Source organism: Papio anubis, chromosome 18 (assembly GCF_008728515.1).
Source record: "Papio anubis isolate 15944 chromosome 18, Panubis1.0, whole genome shotgun sequence".
Lineage (NCBI taxonomy): Eukaryota > Metazoa > Chordata > Mammalia > Primates > Cercopithecidae > Papio > Papio anubis.
Window position 1 is genome coordinate 59,511,563 of NC_044993.1, and position 15,712 is coordinate 59,527,274.

General features: G+C 43.5%; 1 protein-coding gene across 5 annotated transcripts in view; it reads left to right on the forward strand.

Annotated features, from left to right (window-relative positions):
• The window catches only part of PARN (poly(A)-specific ribonuclease), a 200,060-nt gene extending 184,591 nt beyond the window's left edge, over positions 1–15,469 (forward strand). For 3 of the 5 annotated variants that reach the window (XM_031658442.1, XM_031658444.1, XM_031658440.1), the window contains 2 exons: positions 3,833–4,026; positions 14,435–15,469. In XM_031658442.1, the coding sequence (XP_031514302.1) occupies positions 3,833–4,026; positions 14,435–14,490 (250 nt within the window). In that variant the 3' untranslated portion in view covers positions 14,491–15,469. The remainder of the gene's footprint in view (positions 1–3,832; positions 4,027–14,434) is intronic. The other 2 variants (XM_031658443.1, XM_031658441.1) reach the window with 1 other exon arrangement.
• The last annotated feature ends 243 nt before the right edge of the window (positions 15,470–15,712 follow it).

Below are 15,712 nucleotides of genomic sequence, written 5' to 3' on the forward strand. Positions count from 1 at the left end.
CTATGTCCTTTCTGTAGACAGAGCTGGGAATTTTGTGCCTGGATAGATACAATTATCTATCCCTGAATAAATATACGTGTATATATATGTGTATGTATACATAAATATGAACACATATATGCATACTTATTTTAGAAATCACAAGCCCAAACCCATATCTCCAATTTCAGTCTATCCTCAGAGGGTTCTTCCTTATCTTCCCTTATTCTAATACGTTTATGTCTGTCTTCCAGAAACATCAGCACATTTACTGATTTACCCAATGCTATCATGCAGCTAAGTGTTTTCAGAATTGCTTCACTCATTCTACTACAGAAGCAAACCTACTAAAGGGTTCAGGATTTGTTTGCAATTCTCTCCCACACCCTATTTGAGATTGGGCATACCAGGTTCATAAGTTGTTCTTTTGCACTTGGCTTTTTGCACATATTTTACTGGAAATCATTCCATCATCATTTTCGGTTCTTTGAGATCTTTCTTTTTGGTAACTGCTTAGTAATTCATTGATTGTATGTGCTGTTTTGTATTCAACCAGTTTTTTATGCTTAAACATTTAGGTACTTTGCAGTATTTTGCAGTTCCAAATAATGCTGTAATGAATAACTTGTACATACATATTTTTGCATTGTAGGAGGTATATCTTCTAAATTCCTGGAAGTGTATGCGGTTTTGTTAGATATTGCCACATTCCTTCCATAAGAATAAGTCGTGCTATTTTGCATTCGTACCAGTAATGTGAGAAAGGACCCATTTCCCCAGTTTACTGATGGAGTATATTATCAAGCTTTTGAAGGTTTTTGCCAGTCTAAAAACCTAGTGGATGAGAAGTGATATTTCAGTGTTTTTATTTTGCATTATGAATGGAGTTGAACATCTTTTCATGTGTTTAAGGAGTGTGTGTAATGAGCTGTTTATTCATAGCTTTTTCAGTTTTCTATAGGACTTTTGGTCTTTCTTTTTCTCTGCAAGTTTGAGTTATAATTTGTTAGAGACAGTAATCCTTTATCGGTGATACAGGTTGCAAATATTTCCTCCTGGTTTGTCATTTGTCTTTGCTTATGTTATTTATTGCCCTGCAAAAGATGTTTACATCTATGAGGTCACATTCATAAATCCTTTATTATGTCTGGATTGTGAGACATGACAAGAAAACCTTTTTCTACACCTAGATTTTGGAGGCATTCACCCACGTTTTCTTTTAGTACCTGTAAAGTTCCCGTTTTTGCATTTAGATATCTAATCCATTAGGCATTTATTCTTTCATATGGTGTGAGGAATGGTTCTAATGTTATCCTTTTCTGCTTGTCCCAACACCATTATTTTGAAATCCATATATGCCCCAGTATTTAGAGATACCACTGTTATATAGTAGATTTCTATGTACAGTTGCAGCTATTTCTAGACTTTATATTTCACAGAGTATTTTTAATGCCCGTGGTTCAAGCTGAGTTTTCATTAAACATTTTTGTATGTCTCAGAGGCTACCAGGTTCCTGAATTTGCAATGCAAAGGAATTTTTAGGCCTGTTCCCCTTTCATGATGGAAGAACCATTATTATCTTTTTATACTTTCTGAATTTTCTAAATTTTCTGAAATCAGCCAAACTTTTTCTAGTCTTTAAAAAATCTTCTTAAAGGTATCAGTTTTTAAACAGGAAACTTTAGCATACATTTTTAACAGCCCCCCCTAAAACATTACCATTAATACCCTCACTTTTTTCCATAGTCCCTCAATTAAAAGAGATGTTTCAGAAAACTGTCTATAATAGACATGAAAAAGAGGACCAATGAAAGGCTAGCCAGCCAGTCATAGGAGGATGAGTGCTCCAGCCTCTTCTGCTTCCCATGCCTTAGAGAACCACCAGGAAGGCAATGTGTTCTCCTCCGTCCCCTGAGTGTACCGTCAAGTACAGCTGGCAGATTCAGGGAAGATGTTGAGTGCAGGAGTAATGTGGAGGAACTTGAATATTTAGGGAGCCAGAGTTTTCTATATAGAACATTTTAAACTATTCACCTCCTGGCTGGGCATGGTGGCTCACACATGTAATCCCAGCACTTTGGGAGGTCGAGGCGGGCAGATCACTTGAGGTCCATCATTCAAGACCAGCTTGGCCAACATGGCAAAATCTCACCTCTACTAAAAATACAAAAATTAGCAGAGGCCGGGCGTGGTGACTCAAGCTTATAATCCCAGCACTTTGGGAGGCCGAAGCGGGCAGATCACGAGGTCGGGAGTTGGAGACCAGCCTGGCCAACGTGGTGAAACCCTGTCTCTACTAAAAAAACAAAAATTAGCTGGGCTTCGTGGCGCATGTCTGTAATCCTAGCTACTCAGGAGGCTGAGGCAGGAGAATCGCTTGAACCCGGGGGCCAGAGATTGCAGTGAGCTGAGATTGTGTCACTGCACCCCAGCCTGGGGGACAGAGTGAGACTCTGTCTCAGAAAAAAAAAAAAATTAGCCGGGCATGGTGATGGGTGCCTGTAATCCCAGCTACTTGGGAGGGTGAGGCAGGAGAATCACTTGAACCCGGGAGACAGAGGCTACAGTGAGCCAAGATTGCACCACTGCACTCCAGCCTAGGTGACAGAGCAAGACCGTGTCTCAGAAACAATCAGATAGATAGATAGATAGATAGATAGATAGATAGATAGATATTTAAAAGCACCCACCTCCTAGGAAAAGGTGATAGGATCATTTTATCTCTCTCACTCCCCACCCTCCCTGTGTGCTTGAATGGCATCTCCTAAATAGAATGCTTTGAATTTATTTGAGGCTTTTCATAACTTGGGGGCTATAATAAAAAAATCTCTGAGACCCATTTAGAGGAGAAAGGACTCACTGGCTATGTGGACACGGTTTTTTTTTTTTTTTTTTTTTTTGAGACGGAGTCTCGCTCTGTCGCCCAGGCTGGAGTGCAGTGGCCAGATCTCAGCTCACTACAAGCTCCGCCTCCTGGGTTTACGCCATTCTCCTGCCTCAGCCTCCCGAGTAGCTGGGACTACAGGCGCCCGCCACCTCGCCCGGCTGGTTTTTTGTACTTTTTTTTAGTAGAGACGGAGTTTCACCGGGTTAGCCAGGATGGTCTCGATCTCCTGACCTCGTGATCCGCCCGTCTCGGCCTCCCAAAGTGCTGGGATTACAGGCTTGAGCCACCGCGCCCGGCCCACGGTTTTTATCTAGTTATATTTCAGGGAACATTTTCTTAAGGAAAAATCAGGACACATAATCTGATTTAATTCAATATGTCAAATCCTATAAAGCTTTCAAAATGAAACCAGATTTAATTATACATTTAACAAGTCATCTTTTTGGAAAGGAAGAGGATTACATGAAGGTAGGGTATGCTCTGTAACTATATCCAAATTTTAAGCAGTGGGATAGCAAACTGATTGAAGAATTCTGCAGTTCTGCTGTTTATCCATTAGGGGAGTCATGAAGGGAATAATCCTATCTTCTGATTTAATGTAATCAAAACTATTATTTAGTTATAGTGTCTCTACTATTCTATTCTACTATTCGGTTACAATAGTTTTATCAAAATAGAGACTAGGAACTGTACAAATTTGTTCTTGAGCACTCGGATCAGCTTAGATTTGTATATATCTATTTAGAAGCCTAATTTAGGACTTTTTTCTGAATAAGCTTGTTATAGGTAAACTTTCAGAGTTCAGTTCATAATAAGGTCTTTAATTTTTACACACAGGCAGCAGCTGCCCATGTTGTTGATGGCTGGCTGAGTGTTAATAGAATTAAGAGTATTAAAATATTTTTATAGACTAGTCTTCCTGTAACTCTCAGCACCTTTCATGTTGTTCCACTTTTTGCATTTCAGTTTTACAGCTCCCAGCACAGTAGGAAAGAGAAATTTGAGTCCTAGTCAAGAGGAAGCTGGCCTGGAGGACGGAGTGTCGGGGGAGATTTCCGACGCTGAGCTTGAGCAGACTGACTCCTGTGCAGAGCCCCTCTCAGAGGGAAGGAAAAAGGCCAAGAAATTAAAAAGAATGAAGAAGGAGCTTTCTCCAGCAGGTTTGTATTAGATCTTGCTGAAGGCTGTAGACTCTAAATGCTCTAGAAACTCCTATTTTGGGGGAGAAATTATAGCAAGGCTTCACTTGGTGGCAAAGCCCATGTAGTCTTCCACCAGAGCAGATATTTTTAGGATCAATTTAATTTAATTTGAGGAATCCTAAAAAGCTCTGGCTGGGGTAGCATAAGGCCTGGGGGGTCTCCTTGTTAAAGATGGCTAGTCTATTTTGGTAATCTCTCTCTCCTCCGTGGTGTAGAGGTTTTGCTGATGTGTTTAAAGCAGCCTCAATATTTAAAATGTGCATTTAAATGTGTGCTGAGGCCCCTCCTACATGTTATTTTCAGTAGCAGAGTTTTCACTGTTTCCAGCAAAACCCCCAGGCAACCTGGATTTCTCTCCTAAGCAGAATTACATAAGAAGCAAACGAAACAGGAAATTAGCACCTGTTGAGAGCCTACTACATGCTAGATGCTGTAGTAGGAGCCATTTCACTCCTTATTTCATCATCTTTATTTGATGAAGCAGATGCCTGGGCTCAGAGAGGCTAAGTGTGCAGGGCCATGCTGCTCTTAAGAAGCACAGCCGAGGCCGGGCGCGGTGGCTCAAACCTGTAATCCCAGCACTTTGGGAGGCCGAGACGGGCGGATCACGAGGTCAGGAAATCGAGACCATACTGGCTAACACGGTGAAACCCCGTCTCTACTAAAAAATACAAAAAACTAGCCGGGCGAGGTGGCGTGTGCCTGTAGTCCCAGCTACTCGGGAGGCTGAGGCAGGAGAATGGCGTAAACCCGGGAGGCGGAGCTTGCAGTGAGCTGAGATCCGGCCACTGCCCTCCAGCCTGGGCAAGAAAGCGAGACTCCGCCTCAAAAAAAAAAAAAAGAAGCACAGCCGAAAGGCAGACCCAGGCCCACCTGAGCTGAATCCCATGTCCTCTCCAACCCGCAGATGTGCCTCACTCAGCCCTTCATGCACACACACCACGCAGGGCCAGAGCAAGAGGCCAGAAGGGCATCTTGTCAGTCAGCACATGGAAAAGGCCGTTCCCTGCTGCTGGGGGTGGTCCAGCAAGGCAGCAGTCACAGTGACAGTAATTATAGCCACTGCTTATTGAGTGCTTTCTACTGGGGCGAGGACAATGCTTAATGTGTAACAGAAATTATTTCATTTAAATCCTGAGATAGTCATCGTTATCCATTTTACGGTTAAGAAAACGGAGGCCCAAAGGGTTATGTGAGTTACCCAAAGTCCCAGAGCCATTAAGGCTGTCCTACAAGAAAGCCGGTGAGGCCAGGCTTGGTGGCTCACGCCTGTAATCCCAGCACTTTGGGAGGCCAAGACGGGTGGATCACTTGAGGTCAGGAGTTCAAGACCCGCATGGCCAACATGGCAAAACCACGTCTCTACTGAAAATACAAAAATTAGCCAGGTGTGGTGGTGCGTGCCTGTAGTCCCAGGTACTTAGGAGACTGAAGTAAGGGGACTCCCTAAGCCCCGGGAGGTCCAGGCTACAGTGAGCCAAGATTGCACCACTGCACTCCATCCTGAGCAACAGAGTGAGACCCTGTCTCACATACACACACACAAAAGAAAGCCAGTGCTTTTAACCAAGGTTATGTGTTGAGAGACACTGACCCAGACACAATTATAATCATTCTCCTTTGTCTCACATTGTGACAGTTGTCACGGTTAGCAGAACTAACAATCAAATCAAAGGAAAGTAGTAGTCAAGCAATGGAACTTGATTCATACCCAAGCTATGAAATCACTGTTTTAATTAATCCACTTTTGCATGTGGCCCGATCTGTGGGGAGTTTTCTGAATCTCATTGTTATTAATGAAAACAGACAAGTAGCAAAAATGTCACATATGCTTTTTATACATTATGCTGAAACTGAATTTCAACAGAAAACTTAAACTCGTGTTTGAAGCCTGGATTGGATGTTTTAGCTGTCTCCTTGACTCTGGGTGTCTCTCTTTACTTACCTCCTCTCCTTTCCCTGAATTAACTATTGGAGGGGGCCAGGCATGGTAGCTTACAACGATAATCCTACCACTCTGGGAAGCTGAGGTGGGAGGATGGCTTGAGCCCAGAAGTTTTGACACCAGGCAGTAAAGTGAGACCTTGTCTCTACAAAAAAAACAAAATTAAATATTAGCTGCATGGACCTGTAGTCCCAGCTACTCAGGAGGCTGAATCAGGAGGATCGCTTGAGCCCAGGAGTTTTGACTGCAATGAGCTATGATCACATCACTGCACTCCAATCTGGGGGACACAGCGAGACCTTGTCTCAAGAAAAAAAAGAAAGAAAAAGTATTGGAGAAGTTTTTAATCTGTAGCATCCTTAGTCTTCATATTTGATACCTTTATTACCACTGTCATGTTTCATGTGCTCAACAAATGTTAAAATAATAAATGTTAGCATGATTTCTAGAGATCATACTGAGCAGGATTTAGAGGGGCAGGAGAGTTTCCCCTCTTGCATTCCTGTCCTTCATATCTTTCTCTTCTGGATTTTTTTAGTTTATTACTTCTCAGGGACAAGGTTTTCGTTTTTCCCCTCTATATCAGCATAATCTGAAAAATATTAAAATTAAAATAACTAATAACTAAGACTGCATTAATAGATTAGTTCCTTTTATAGCTTTCATCGTTTTAAGTGAAAACTTTCTATAAGTTATTTAGGGTTTTGAATTTATAATACTGTAATTAAAATAGGGGTTTTTTTCCTCCCATTGACAGTAAAGCTGTCACTGCCACAAGATTTGAGCTAAAAAAAAAAATTGTAGATTTTGTACTTCTTTGTCAGTGCTACCAAAAAAAAAAAAGAGAGAGAGAGAGAAAAAGAGACATCTTGACAACTTTTAATTGAATCAGAGAACTTGAGTGAATCGAGCTTTCTTCTGGAGCACCATTCGTCGAGCAAGACCCCTGACGGTGCCAGGTGGAAACTTAATGGATCCTTTCCAACTGGTTTGTTTTCAGTGTTTAATCCTATTAGTATTAGCAGGATGTAGGTCAGGATATCAGGTGCAGAACCTGTGGAATCAACCAATTTGACTTGCTCATTTACTTTAATAAGGTCCCATAATGAGTGCGAGTACAAAGTTCAAGCCCTGTTAAGGGTCTGCATTAAACTCTCAGAGGTATTTAGAATGTGCCAGAAGCCGCGAGGGTCTGGTTCGGGTGGTGGCAGGAACTGTATTAGAGTGCTAGGCACGGCGTGACAAAGTCTGTCCAACCCAAAACAGTGCTGAGGCTTTGGGTCTGAGCTCTGGTACTCAGAAAAGTGTCTCAGCAGGTACTCAACAGATCCTCGGGGGCTTGGGGGCCCAGCACTGGCAGTGAGGGCATGAAAGACATAAAAGGGCACTTCCTCCAAGGAGGAAGTAGCAAAAATAGGACGCTGGAATATCCTATGTTGTAGCAATTCCAGAACAACTGGTGCTCAACAAATACCACACAAAACACATTTTTAAAAATTTAATCTCGCCAGGTGCAGTGGCTCACGCCTGTAATCCCAGTACTTTGGGAGGGCGAGGTGGGCAGATCACCTGAGGTCAAGAGTTCGAGACCAGTCTGGCCAACATGGCAAAACCCCATCTCTACTAAAAATACAAAAATTAGCCTGGCATGGTGGTGCACACCTGTAATCCCAGCTACTCGGGAGGCTGAGGCAGGAGAATCGCTTGAACCGGGGAGGTAGAGGTTGCAGTGAGCTGAGATTGTGCCATTGCACTCCAGCCTGGGTGACAAGAGTGAAACTCCGTCTCAAAAAAAAAAAAAAAAAAAGTGTAATCTCTTTGTATCTGTTCTTTTTCTTTTGATTTTTTTCTTGACCCAAGCATATGAACTCATAGTATACATTTTGATATTGAAGATACACTAAGAATTAAGTGCTAGAGACCCAATCCCAAATAACAAAATGACATAAATAGCGGAAGAAAGGACTATTTATTGGGTTTATACTATTAGCGTGCTAGGAACATCCTTTATTGTCTTGTCTAGACCTTTTAAACATGCAGTAAGGCACAGATACTCTGTCCCAGTTGTACAGAGGAAACTGAGGCTTAGAGTGGCAGACTTAAAAGTATCTATATATGTGGGAGGCTGGGAAAACGTATCCAAACTTTAGAGGAAATGAAGGATTCTTTACAAAGGTGAGTGTTTCTTGCAGCTGTTCTAGATCAGAAACAATTACCAATCTAGACTTTCATGTGATAAAATCATTTGATAGAAATCCAAGCAGGCTGGGCATGGTGGCTCACGCCTGTTATTCCATCTCCTTGGGTCAGGAGTTTGAGACCAGCCTGGCCCACATGGCAAAACCTTGTCTCTACTAAAAATAGAAAAATTAGCTGTGAATGGTGGTCCTTCCAGCTACTTGGGAGGCTGAGGCGGGAGGCTGAGGCAGGAGACTTGCTTGAGCTCAGGAGGCTGAGGTTGCAGTGAGAACACATGGCGCCACTGCACTGCAGCCTGGGCGACAGAACAAGACTCCAAGACTCGGTCTCAAGAAAGAAAGAAAGGAGAGGAGAGGAGGGGAGAGGAAGGGAGGGGAGGGGAGGGGAGGGGAGGGAGAAAAAGAGAGAGAGAGAAAAAGAAAGAAAGAGGAAGGAGGAACGGGAGGAAAGCCAAGTGACCTCTCTCCTTCAGGCCTTATAGTTTATGTATATACTATGTACTCAGCAAATATTTTTCTCTTAAGTGTGGTTGTTTCGATCCTATTTTCAGGAGGTGAACATACAGCGTAAGTTCCCTCCTTTTCTGTTGATATGACTGTGTTGATATGACTGTGTTGATATGACTGTGCTCACTTTCCATCCGAGCAGTTCTAGGTACATACTCAATTGGTACGCAAAGGAAAACTTCTGCATGCCATTAATGCTGGAATAAAATGTCTTTAGGAATTGTGACTGTTTTCCCAGGTCATGTTTAATTGACGATTTCTGTCACATACTTGTTCTTGTTGGTGTGTTCCTGGGGCCTGGAGAAACATTGCCCACCCTCCCACTTCTCTGGAAAATCTCAGGGTCGCATGGATGGTCTGATGCTGCCTGGGCTGACCATTCTGAAAATACTGCTGGCTGGTCCCTAGGCGCAGGTTCCATCAGCACCTTAGTTAGACAGTGTTTACAGAGGCATGCCCAAAGGAGATACATTGACTATTCCTGGTTATTTTTTGTCCTGTAAATACAGACATTGTTCAAAGTCTTTTTTTCCCCTAACATTTAAAACAACACGTTAGACCTTTTAAGTGTTTGCCAAAGAACCTGGAGTTTTATTGGAGTCTTCACTAACCTGCTGAACTTTTCAAGCTGAAACCCTGAGGGTTACAGTATAAAAATTTAGAAACCTACTTAGAGCAGCAGTCTCCTCATGCTGTTATAGGCCTCATTAAAGTCAGAAACAAGATCTACAGCTGCTGCTGTCGGTCACCTGAGAGACCAGGCTGAGGCAGCCGAGCAACCTCCCAAGGAGCCTTTTAATTACTATGTTCAAGTGTGGTTTGCAGTGAACGTGGTGAAGGAGGTGTGGGCTGCTGTGCAGTGAGGCAGAGGCAGGGCACTCAGTGTGCATTTGTGCCCTTCCTGTTCCTCCTGGCAACTCCAGGATGTCATCACCCTTGCAGGAAGGGGGCTCACCTTCTTAGTGTGGGAAATTGGCCCCAAGGCATACCCCCTTGAGCGTTTCCTAGTTAGAAATTTGTGTGCAGCTTCCCAAAGGACCTTCCTGTGTACAGATTCCACTCTGTGGAAGAGGATACAATGGGAAGCTTCTAGTGTCCTGTGCAGCTTCTTAGATTCCATTTGGGATTCACCTGGAAAAAGCAATGCTTATGCCTTCGAGTTTCTCCATTTCAACTCCAGTTAGGTAAAGGGGAGAAAAGTAGAAATATTCACCTTTTGTGTTCCCCATCTTTTAATTTTTTGTTGTTTTGGTTAATAAAAATAACGTACTCAGCATGAGAATTTGGAAAATGCAGAAAAATAGAAGACAGGCCCCCCCCCAGCCCCCTACTTGATGCTGTGGTAACAAGCATTGTTGCTCTGCAGCCGACCTCACACCCTGCATGCAACTTGTATCCTGCCTTTTCCCCCTTTAAATAATCTTAACTACAAGCATAGTATTTCATATTAACATTCTGTTGGTTTTCTTTTAAAACACTGTTCTTAATATCTTTTGCCAGGTCAGCTTCAGTAAGATATAATTGCACCCAGTGAAAGTCATCACTTTCAGGTATACAATTTGATGAGTTTTGACATCTGTGTACAGTCATATAACCACCACTACGATCAAGATATAGAACTCCATCACTCCAGAAATTTCCCTCATGCCCCTCTGGAGTTGATCCTTCCCCCAACCCCCACACAGATCCCAGCAGCCATTGGTCTTCTTTCTGTCCCTGCGATTTTACCTTTTCCAGAATGTCATATACCTGGAATCATGCAATAGTTAGCCTTTTGAGTCTTTCATTTAACTTCTTTCATTTAGCATGATGCGTTTGAGATTTGTGGTGTTGTGTGTATCCTTAGTTCACTCTGTTTTACTGCTAAGTAGTATTCCACTGTATGCAGGTATCACTGTTTATCCGTCGCCCAGGAGAAGGACATTTAGGTTGTTGCCAGTTTTTGGCAACCAAGAATCAAGCTGCTATAAATATTTGTGTACAGGTTTTTGTATGAATTAAGTTTTCATTTTCTTTGGGTAAATATCTAGGAGTGGGATTGCTGGGTCATATGGTAACTATAGATTTAATTTTATGAGAAATTGATACACTCTTTCCAAAGTGGCTTCACCATTTTGGATTTCCCCCAGCAGGATACAAGGCTTCGGCTCACTCTGTACCTTCACCAGTACTTGATATTGATACACACCCCTTTTGCTTGTTTGTTCAGCAGTTCCAATGGGTATGTAGTGGTATCTCATTGTGGCTTTGGTTTTTATTTCCCTAATGACTAATAAGCATCTTTTCCTGTGATTTTTTTGCCATCTGGATTTCTTATTTGGTGAAATATCTTTTCATTTTTTCCCTTTTTTCTGGGGTTGTTTTCTGACTGCATTTTGAGAGTTCTTTATAGATTCTGGATGCAAGTCCTTTTAAGTTTTTACAAATATATTCTAGATTGGCTTTTCATTGTGTTGTTGGTGGTGGTGGTGGTGGTTTGTTGTTGTTGTTGTTGTTGTTGTTGCTGTTGAGACAGAGTCTTGCTTTGTCGCCCAGGCTGGTGTGCAGTGGCACGATCTTGGCTCACTGCAACCTCCGCCTCCTGGGTTCAAGCGATTCTCCTGCCTCAGCCTTCTGAGTGGCTGAGATTACAGGTGCCTGCCACCATGCCCGGCTAATTTTTGTACTTTTTCAGTAGAGACAGGTTTCACCATGTTGGCCAAGCTGGTCTCGAACACCTGACCTCGTGATCTGCTGGCCTCAGCCTCCCAAAGTGCTGGGATTACAGGCATGAGCCACTGCAGCCAGCCTCTTTTCATTATTTTAACAGTGTCTTTTGAAGAGTGGAAGTTTTAAATTTTGATAAAGTCCAGTGTATCAGATTTTTCCTCTTGGATTATGCCTTTGGTGTCATATCTAAGAAATCTTTGCATAATTGTAAGTTGCAAATATTTTCTTCTATGTTTTCTTCCAGAAGTTTTACAGTTTTAGGTTTTACAATTAAAATGTACAATTCAAGTTAATCTTTGTGTATAATGCAAGCTATGGATTAAGGTCCACTGTAGCAGGAGACAGATGTTCTTAAATATCTGTTTGTTTGTTTCCTCCCTCCGTCCCTCTTTTTTTTTTTTTTTTTTTTTTTTTGAGACAGTTTCACTGTGTCACCCACCTGGGCTGGAATGCAGTAGCACTATCACAGCTCACCACAGCCTTCATATCCTGGCCTCAAGTGATCCTCCCACCTCAGCCTCCTAGGTAGCTGGGACCACAGGTGTGTGCCACCACACCTGGCAAATTTTTAAATTTTTTGTAGAGGTGGGGTCTCCCTGTGATGCCCAGGCTGGTCTCAAACTCCTAGGCTCCAACCCTCCCTCATCAGCTTCCTGAAGTACTGGGATTACAGGCATGAGCCACCAAACACAGCCAAGTATCTGTTTAAAAAGAAAAGTTGTTCCTAAATGATTCCTTACACTCCAATAAAACAGGGCTGTGAAAATGAGTTCTGTGGAAACCTGACCATAGCTGCTGCTTTTTAAAAACCATACCTTCTTATCTGCCAGTTTTGAGACTGGCCCATTGTTGATCTACAGCTCTCCCTTTTTGGAAGGTGCTGGAAAGAACACTGTTAGTGGCCTTCATTTCCCCTCTGGTCTGGGTCTCCTGTAGATGGCTTCTACAGTTCTGGCCCCTCTGTACACATCATTCTTGCTCAGCAGCTGCACAGGTAGGCAGTGAAAACTAGCATCTTTTTGACTATAGACTGTTGGCTTCCTGGGGAACAGCCATGTTCCATGTTGGGTCAGCTTATTGATAAGGGGAAAAGACCTAGCGTTCATTAAAAACTTGCCCAGCAACTTTGCTGTATCACAGAAGTCCTATGCAACATAAAATAGTACTAGGTCCATCTTTTAGACGAAACAGTGAGACCTGTTCAAGGTTATGCAGCTAGTAAAATGGTCCAACCTGACTTGCCTTACTCCAGAACTTTTTGCTTATTCCATTATTTCCTGTCAGCTCTTCATGGAACCACTTCCTGTGTGTCTGATGGCTCACTGTGCGCTCACACACACACCCCAACTAATGGCAGGTGCAGATTGGCGGGTGCAGATTACAAGTATTGCAGTGCAGTTGCTTTTAGCAATTTATCTTCCTCTTTCCTCTGAGCTGGATTTAATTTACTTCAGTTCCCCACATTTGGCCTTGTAGCTTTTACCTTTAGAATGGCTAATTGGCTACTGCAATATTTATTTCATATGTGAATTATAAAAGTGCCCTTAGTGGATGTTTGTTTACATACAGTTAAGTGTTTGTTGTATCAGTGTGTGACTGGGAAGGCCAGGCTAGCTGCAGGTTATCACAGGCCCCTTGCCTGGACCCCGTGAGCCACTGGACCCCGTGAGTCCTTTTCAGTGGATCATCTCCTGCCCACCCTCACTTCTCAGGAGTGGTCTCGCCATCGTTACTGGGAGTCCCAGAATGTGCCTGTTCACAGCGATGAGACCCAGGGCAGAAAGATTCCAATTACCCTCTCCCGGTCTCTTCATCCTAACTCCCTGGATCTTATCACAGTAAATGATCAGAAGTGGGAATTCTCATGTTAGCTGAAATTCTCTTCATGTTTTTTCTTGTGTTTAGACTTCGTTATCTTTAGGCATCCCTGTTATTGATGATAACCACTCTGAACTCAGTGATATGATTCCCTAGTTTGTAAGACACTGCACCCCCTCCATATTTAAGTTATTTCCTATTGGAGGTATCATCGAAGACTTCTCTCCCTTTCTGAAATCTTGGCTAGAAGACAGACTGCCAGTTTTCCCTGCCAGCCCTACTTTATGACTTAATGCATGGCACCACTTGTGCAGCTGATGCCTGGTTGGGCCACACTTTCCATTATGAACATGTTCTTTCCTGACTTCCCTCGCATTCATCGAAGTCCAGATCCCAGCTCAGTTGCTGGCCGCAGCTGCTGCTATTGTACAAAGTGGCATGAATAAAAAAGAAAGACTTCTGACGTTGAGGTGAAACTTTGTCACTGAAGAGATCTTTTCAATCCAAGAAGAGGACCCCAGCCAGCTTCACCGAAGCTGGAAAAAGCTGCAACCTTCTTTTGCCCCTGTTGAGATATTGGAACCCCCAGTCGTTGGCTTCCCTCTGCCTTACAGCTGCCCACCTGAGATTTCTCACCTAGGCACAGCCACAGCACAGCACACAGAAACTCAGTTTCCAGGGACTTTGGCAGGGATCTTGGTCCTGTGGGAGGATTCAAACCCCATCTCAGCCACTTACTAGCTCTGTACATCCGGTAATATTACCCCACTTCTCTCAATCTGTTCTTGCATCTGTAAAATGGGGATAGTGGTACCACCTTGTTGGCCTTTTAATGAAGATTGTATGAATTAAATGCCCACTGTAGTGCCAGCAAAGAATCCAGCGTGGTGCTCAGTGAGGAATACTGCGCATGGCTACAGTTTAACTCCTGTGAAATAGATAGATAGATGCTGGAGGCGGGGAGGTGCTTCCTCTGCCCCCCTGTGATGTTTCTGTGGTTTCACCTTCCCATGCTGGGCAATGCCCTCCTTAGACAAGACCTGTCTGTGGACTCTTTCCAGCGCGACTGTGCCGCCAGATGCTGGCCCTGTCTGCAGCTGTCGCAGGCCCTCTGTCTCTCTGCTGGTCGTGTCGTGTTCTCCTCAAGGTGCCGTCCTGCTGTTCATATTGTTTCGTTCTTTCCCACCAGGAAGCATCTCGATGAACAGCCCTGCCACACTCTTTGAAGTTCCTGACACATGGTAACCAGGACCTGAGGGCAGCAAACCGCTGGTGCTGTCGCTGTGAGCAAGAGCCGGCTGGCACATTTGGAAGCCATACTGTATTTAACTTAATCAAATGTGGTATGGGAGGGGTTGGAAACCTAGTTGTCTCCTGGGGGTGGGGGGAACAGGTTTTATTTTTGTGGCTGTGGTTTTTTTCCCTTTTTAATCTAACTGCCTGTTGACGTTGACACTCATCACGGTTGTAGGCTGTCATGAATGTGTACGTGCTTAACCAGTGAATTCCATGTTGCTTGTGTGAGGCCTTTCCTGTCATGACCCAGTGTGCTTAAGAACCTGCCTGATGGGGAGTGTTGGCTGTGAAATCTGCAGAAAGAGCTGACGTTCCAGCTGCCGTGATCATGAATTTGGGGGTGTACTCCCCTGCCTGTGCATCTTCTCGCGCTGAGATTTTGAGGCGGTTGCAGCCCCCAGTTGGTCTCCCAGTGGAGATATCAGTTGTGCCTCCCTGCTTCCCACCATAGCTGCCTGAAAACATGACGTTCTCACACTTGTCCTTCCATCAGGAAGATGTTCACTCACGTCCACCCATGAGGGGGCTTGCTGTATGCCCTGGCCATTGGGCATATTTATGTAGAGTTCCTTTTTCCTAAGACGTGAGTTTCTCATGGGGGATGTACGAGTAAAAGGGTTAACTTCTGTTCTTATCGTGGCGCTGTGTTTACTTTCCAGAGTCTCTGTTCGTTTGTTTGGATGGTGGTCTCGGGGTACGGCAGCGTGTGTGCATACGTGTGTGTGTGTGTGTGTGAAATCGTGCAAATCTACATGTCCCAGCCCATTCTCTGTTTAAACAGATCACAGCAATGACAAACGCTCATGGCGCTGCTTCGCTTCACCTGCTTCAGATAGATCATTGTTAGATATTTCACATTTTTGTATGGTGGAAATAAAAATGAAAAATGTATTTCCAAAAGATGAAAATTAAAGACATTTTCATAGGACTCTGGTTTTCTCTTCTCTCTTTTTTTAATAAATGAATGATGCTTTTGCTCTCTAGTAATACACAGATAAATTTCACACTTCTAAAAAATCTGCTAAGCCACCAAAGCTGATGTTCATGGATTTTTTTCTTTTTCTTTTTACTCCTAACTGCTGTACCTGCCGCAATGGGCCAGCTCCTCAGTTCCAAGCTGAGCCCTGGTGGTAAGTGGCCTTGTAGAAGGGTGGGAGGAATGAGGACCCTT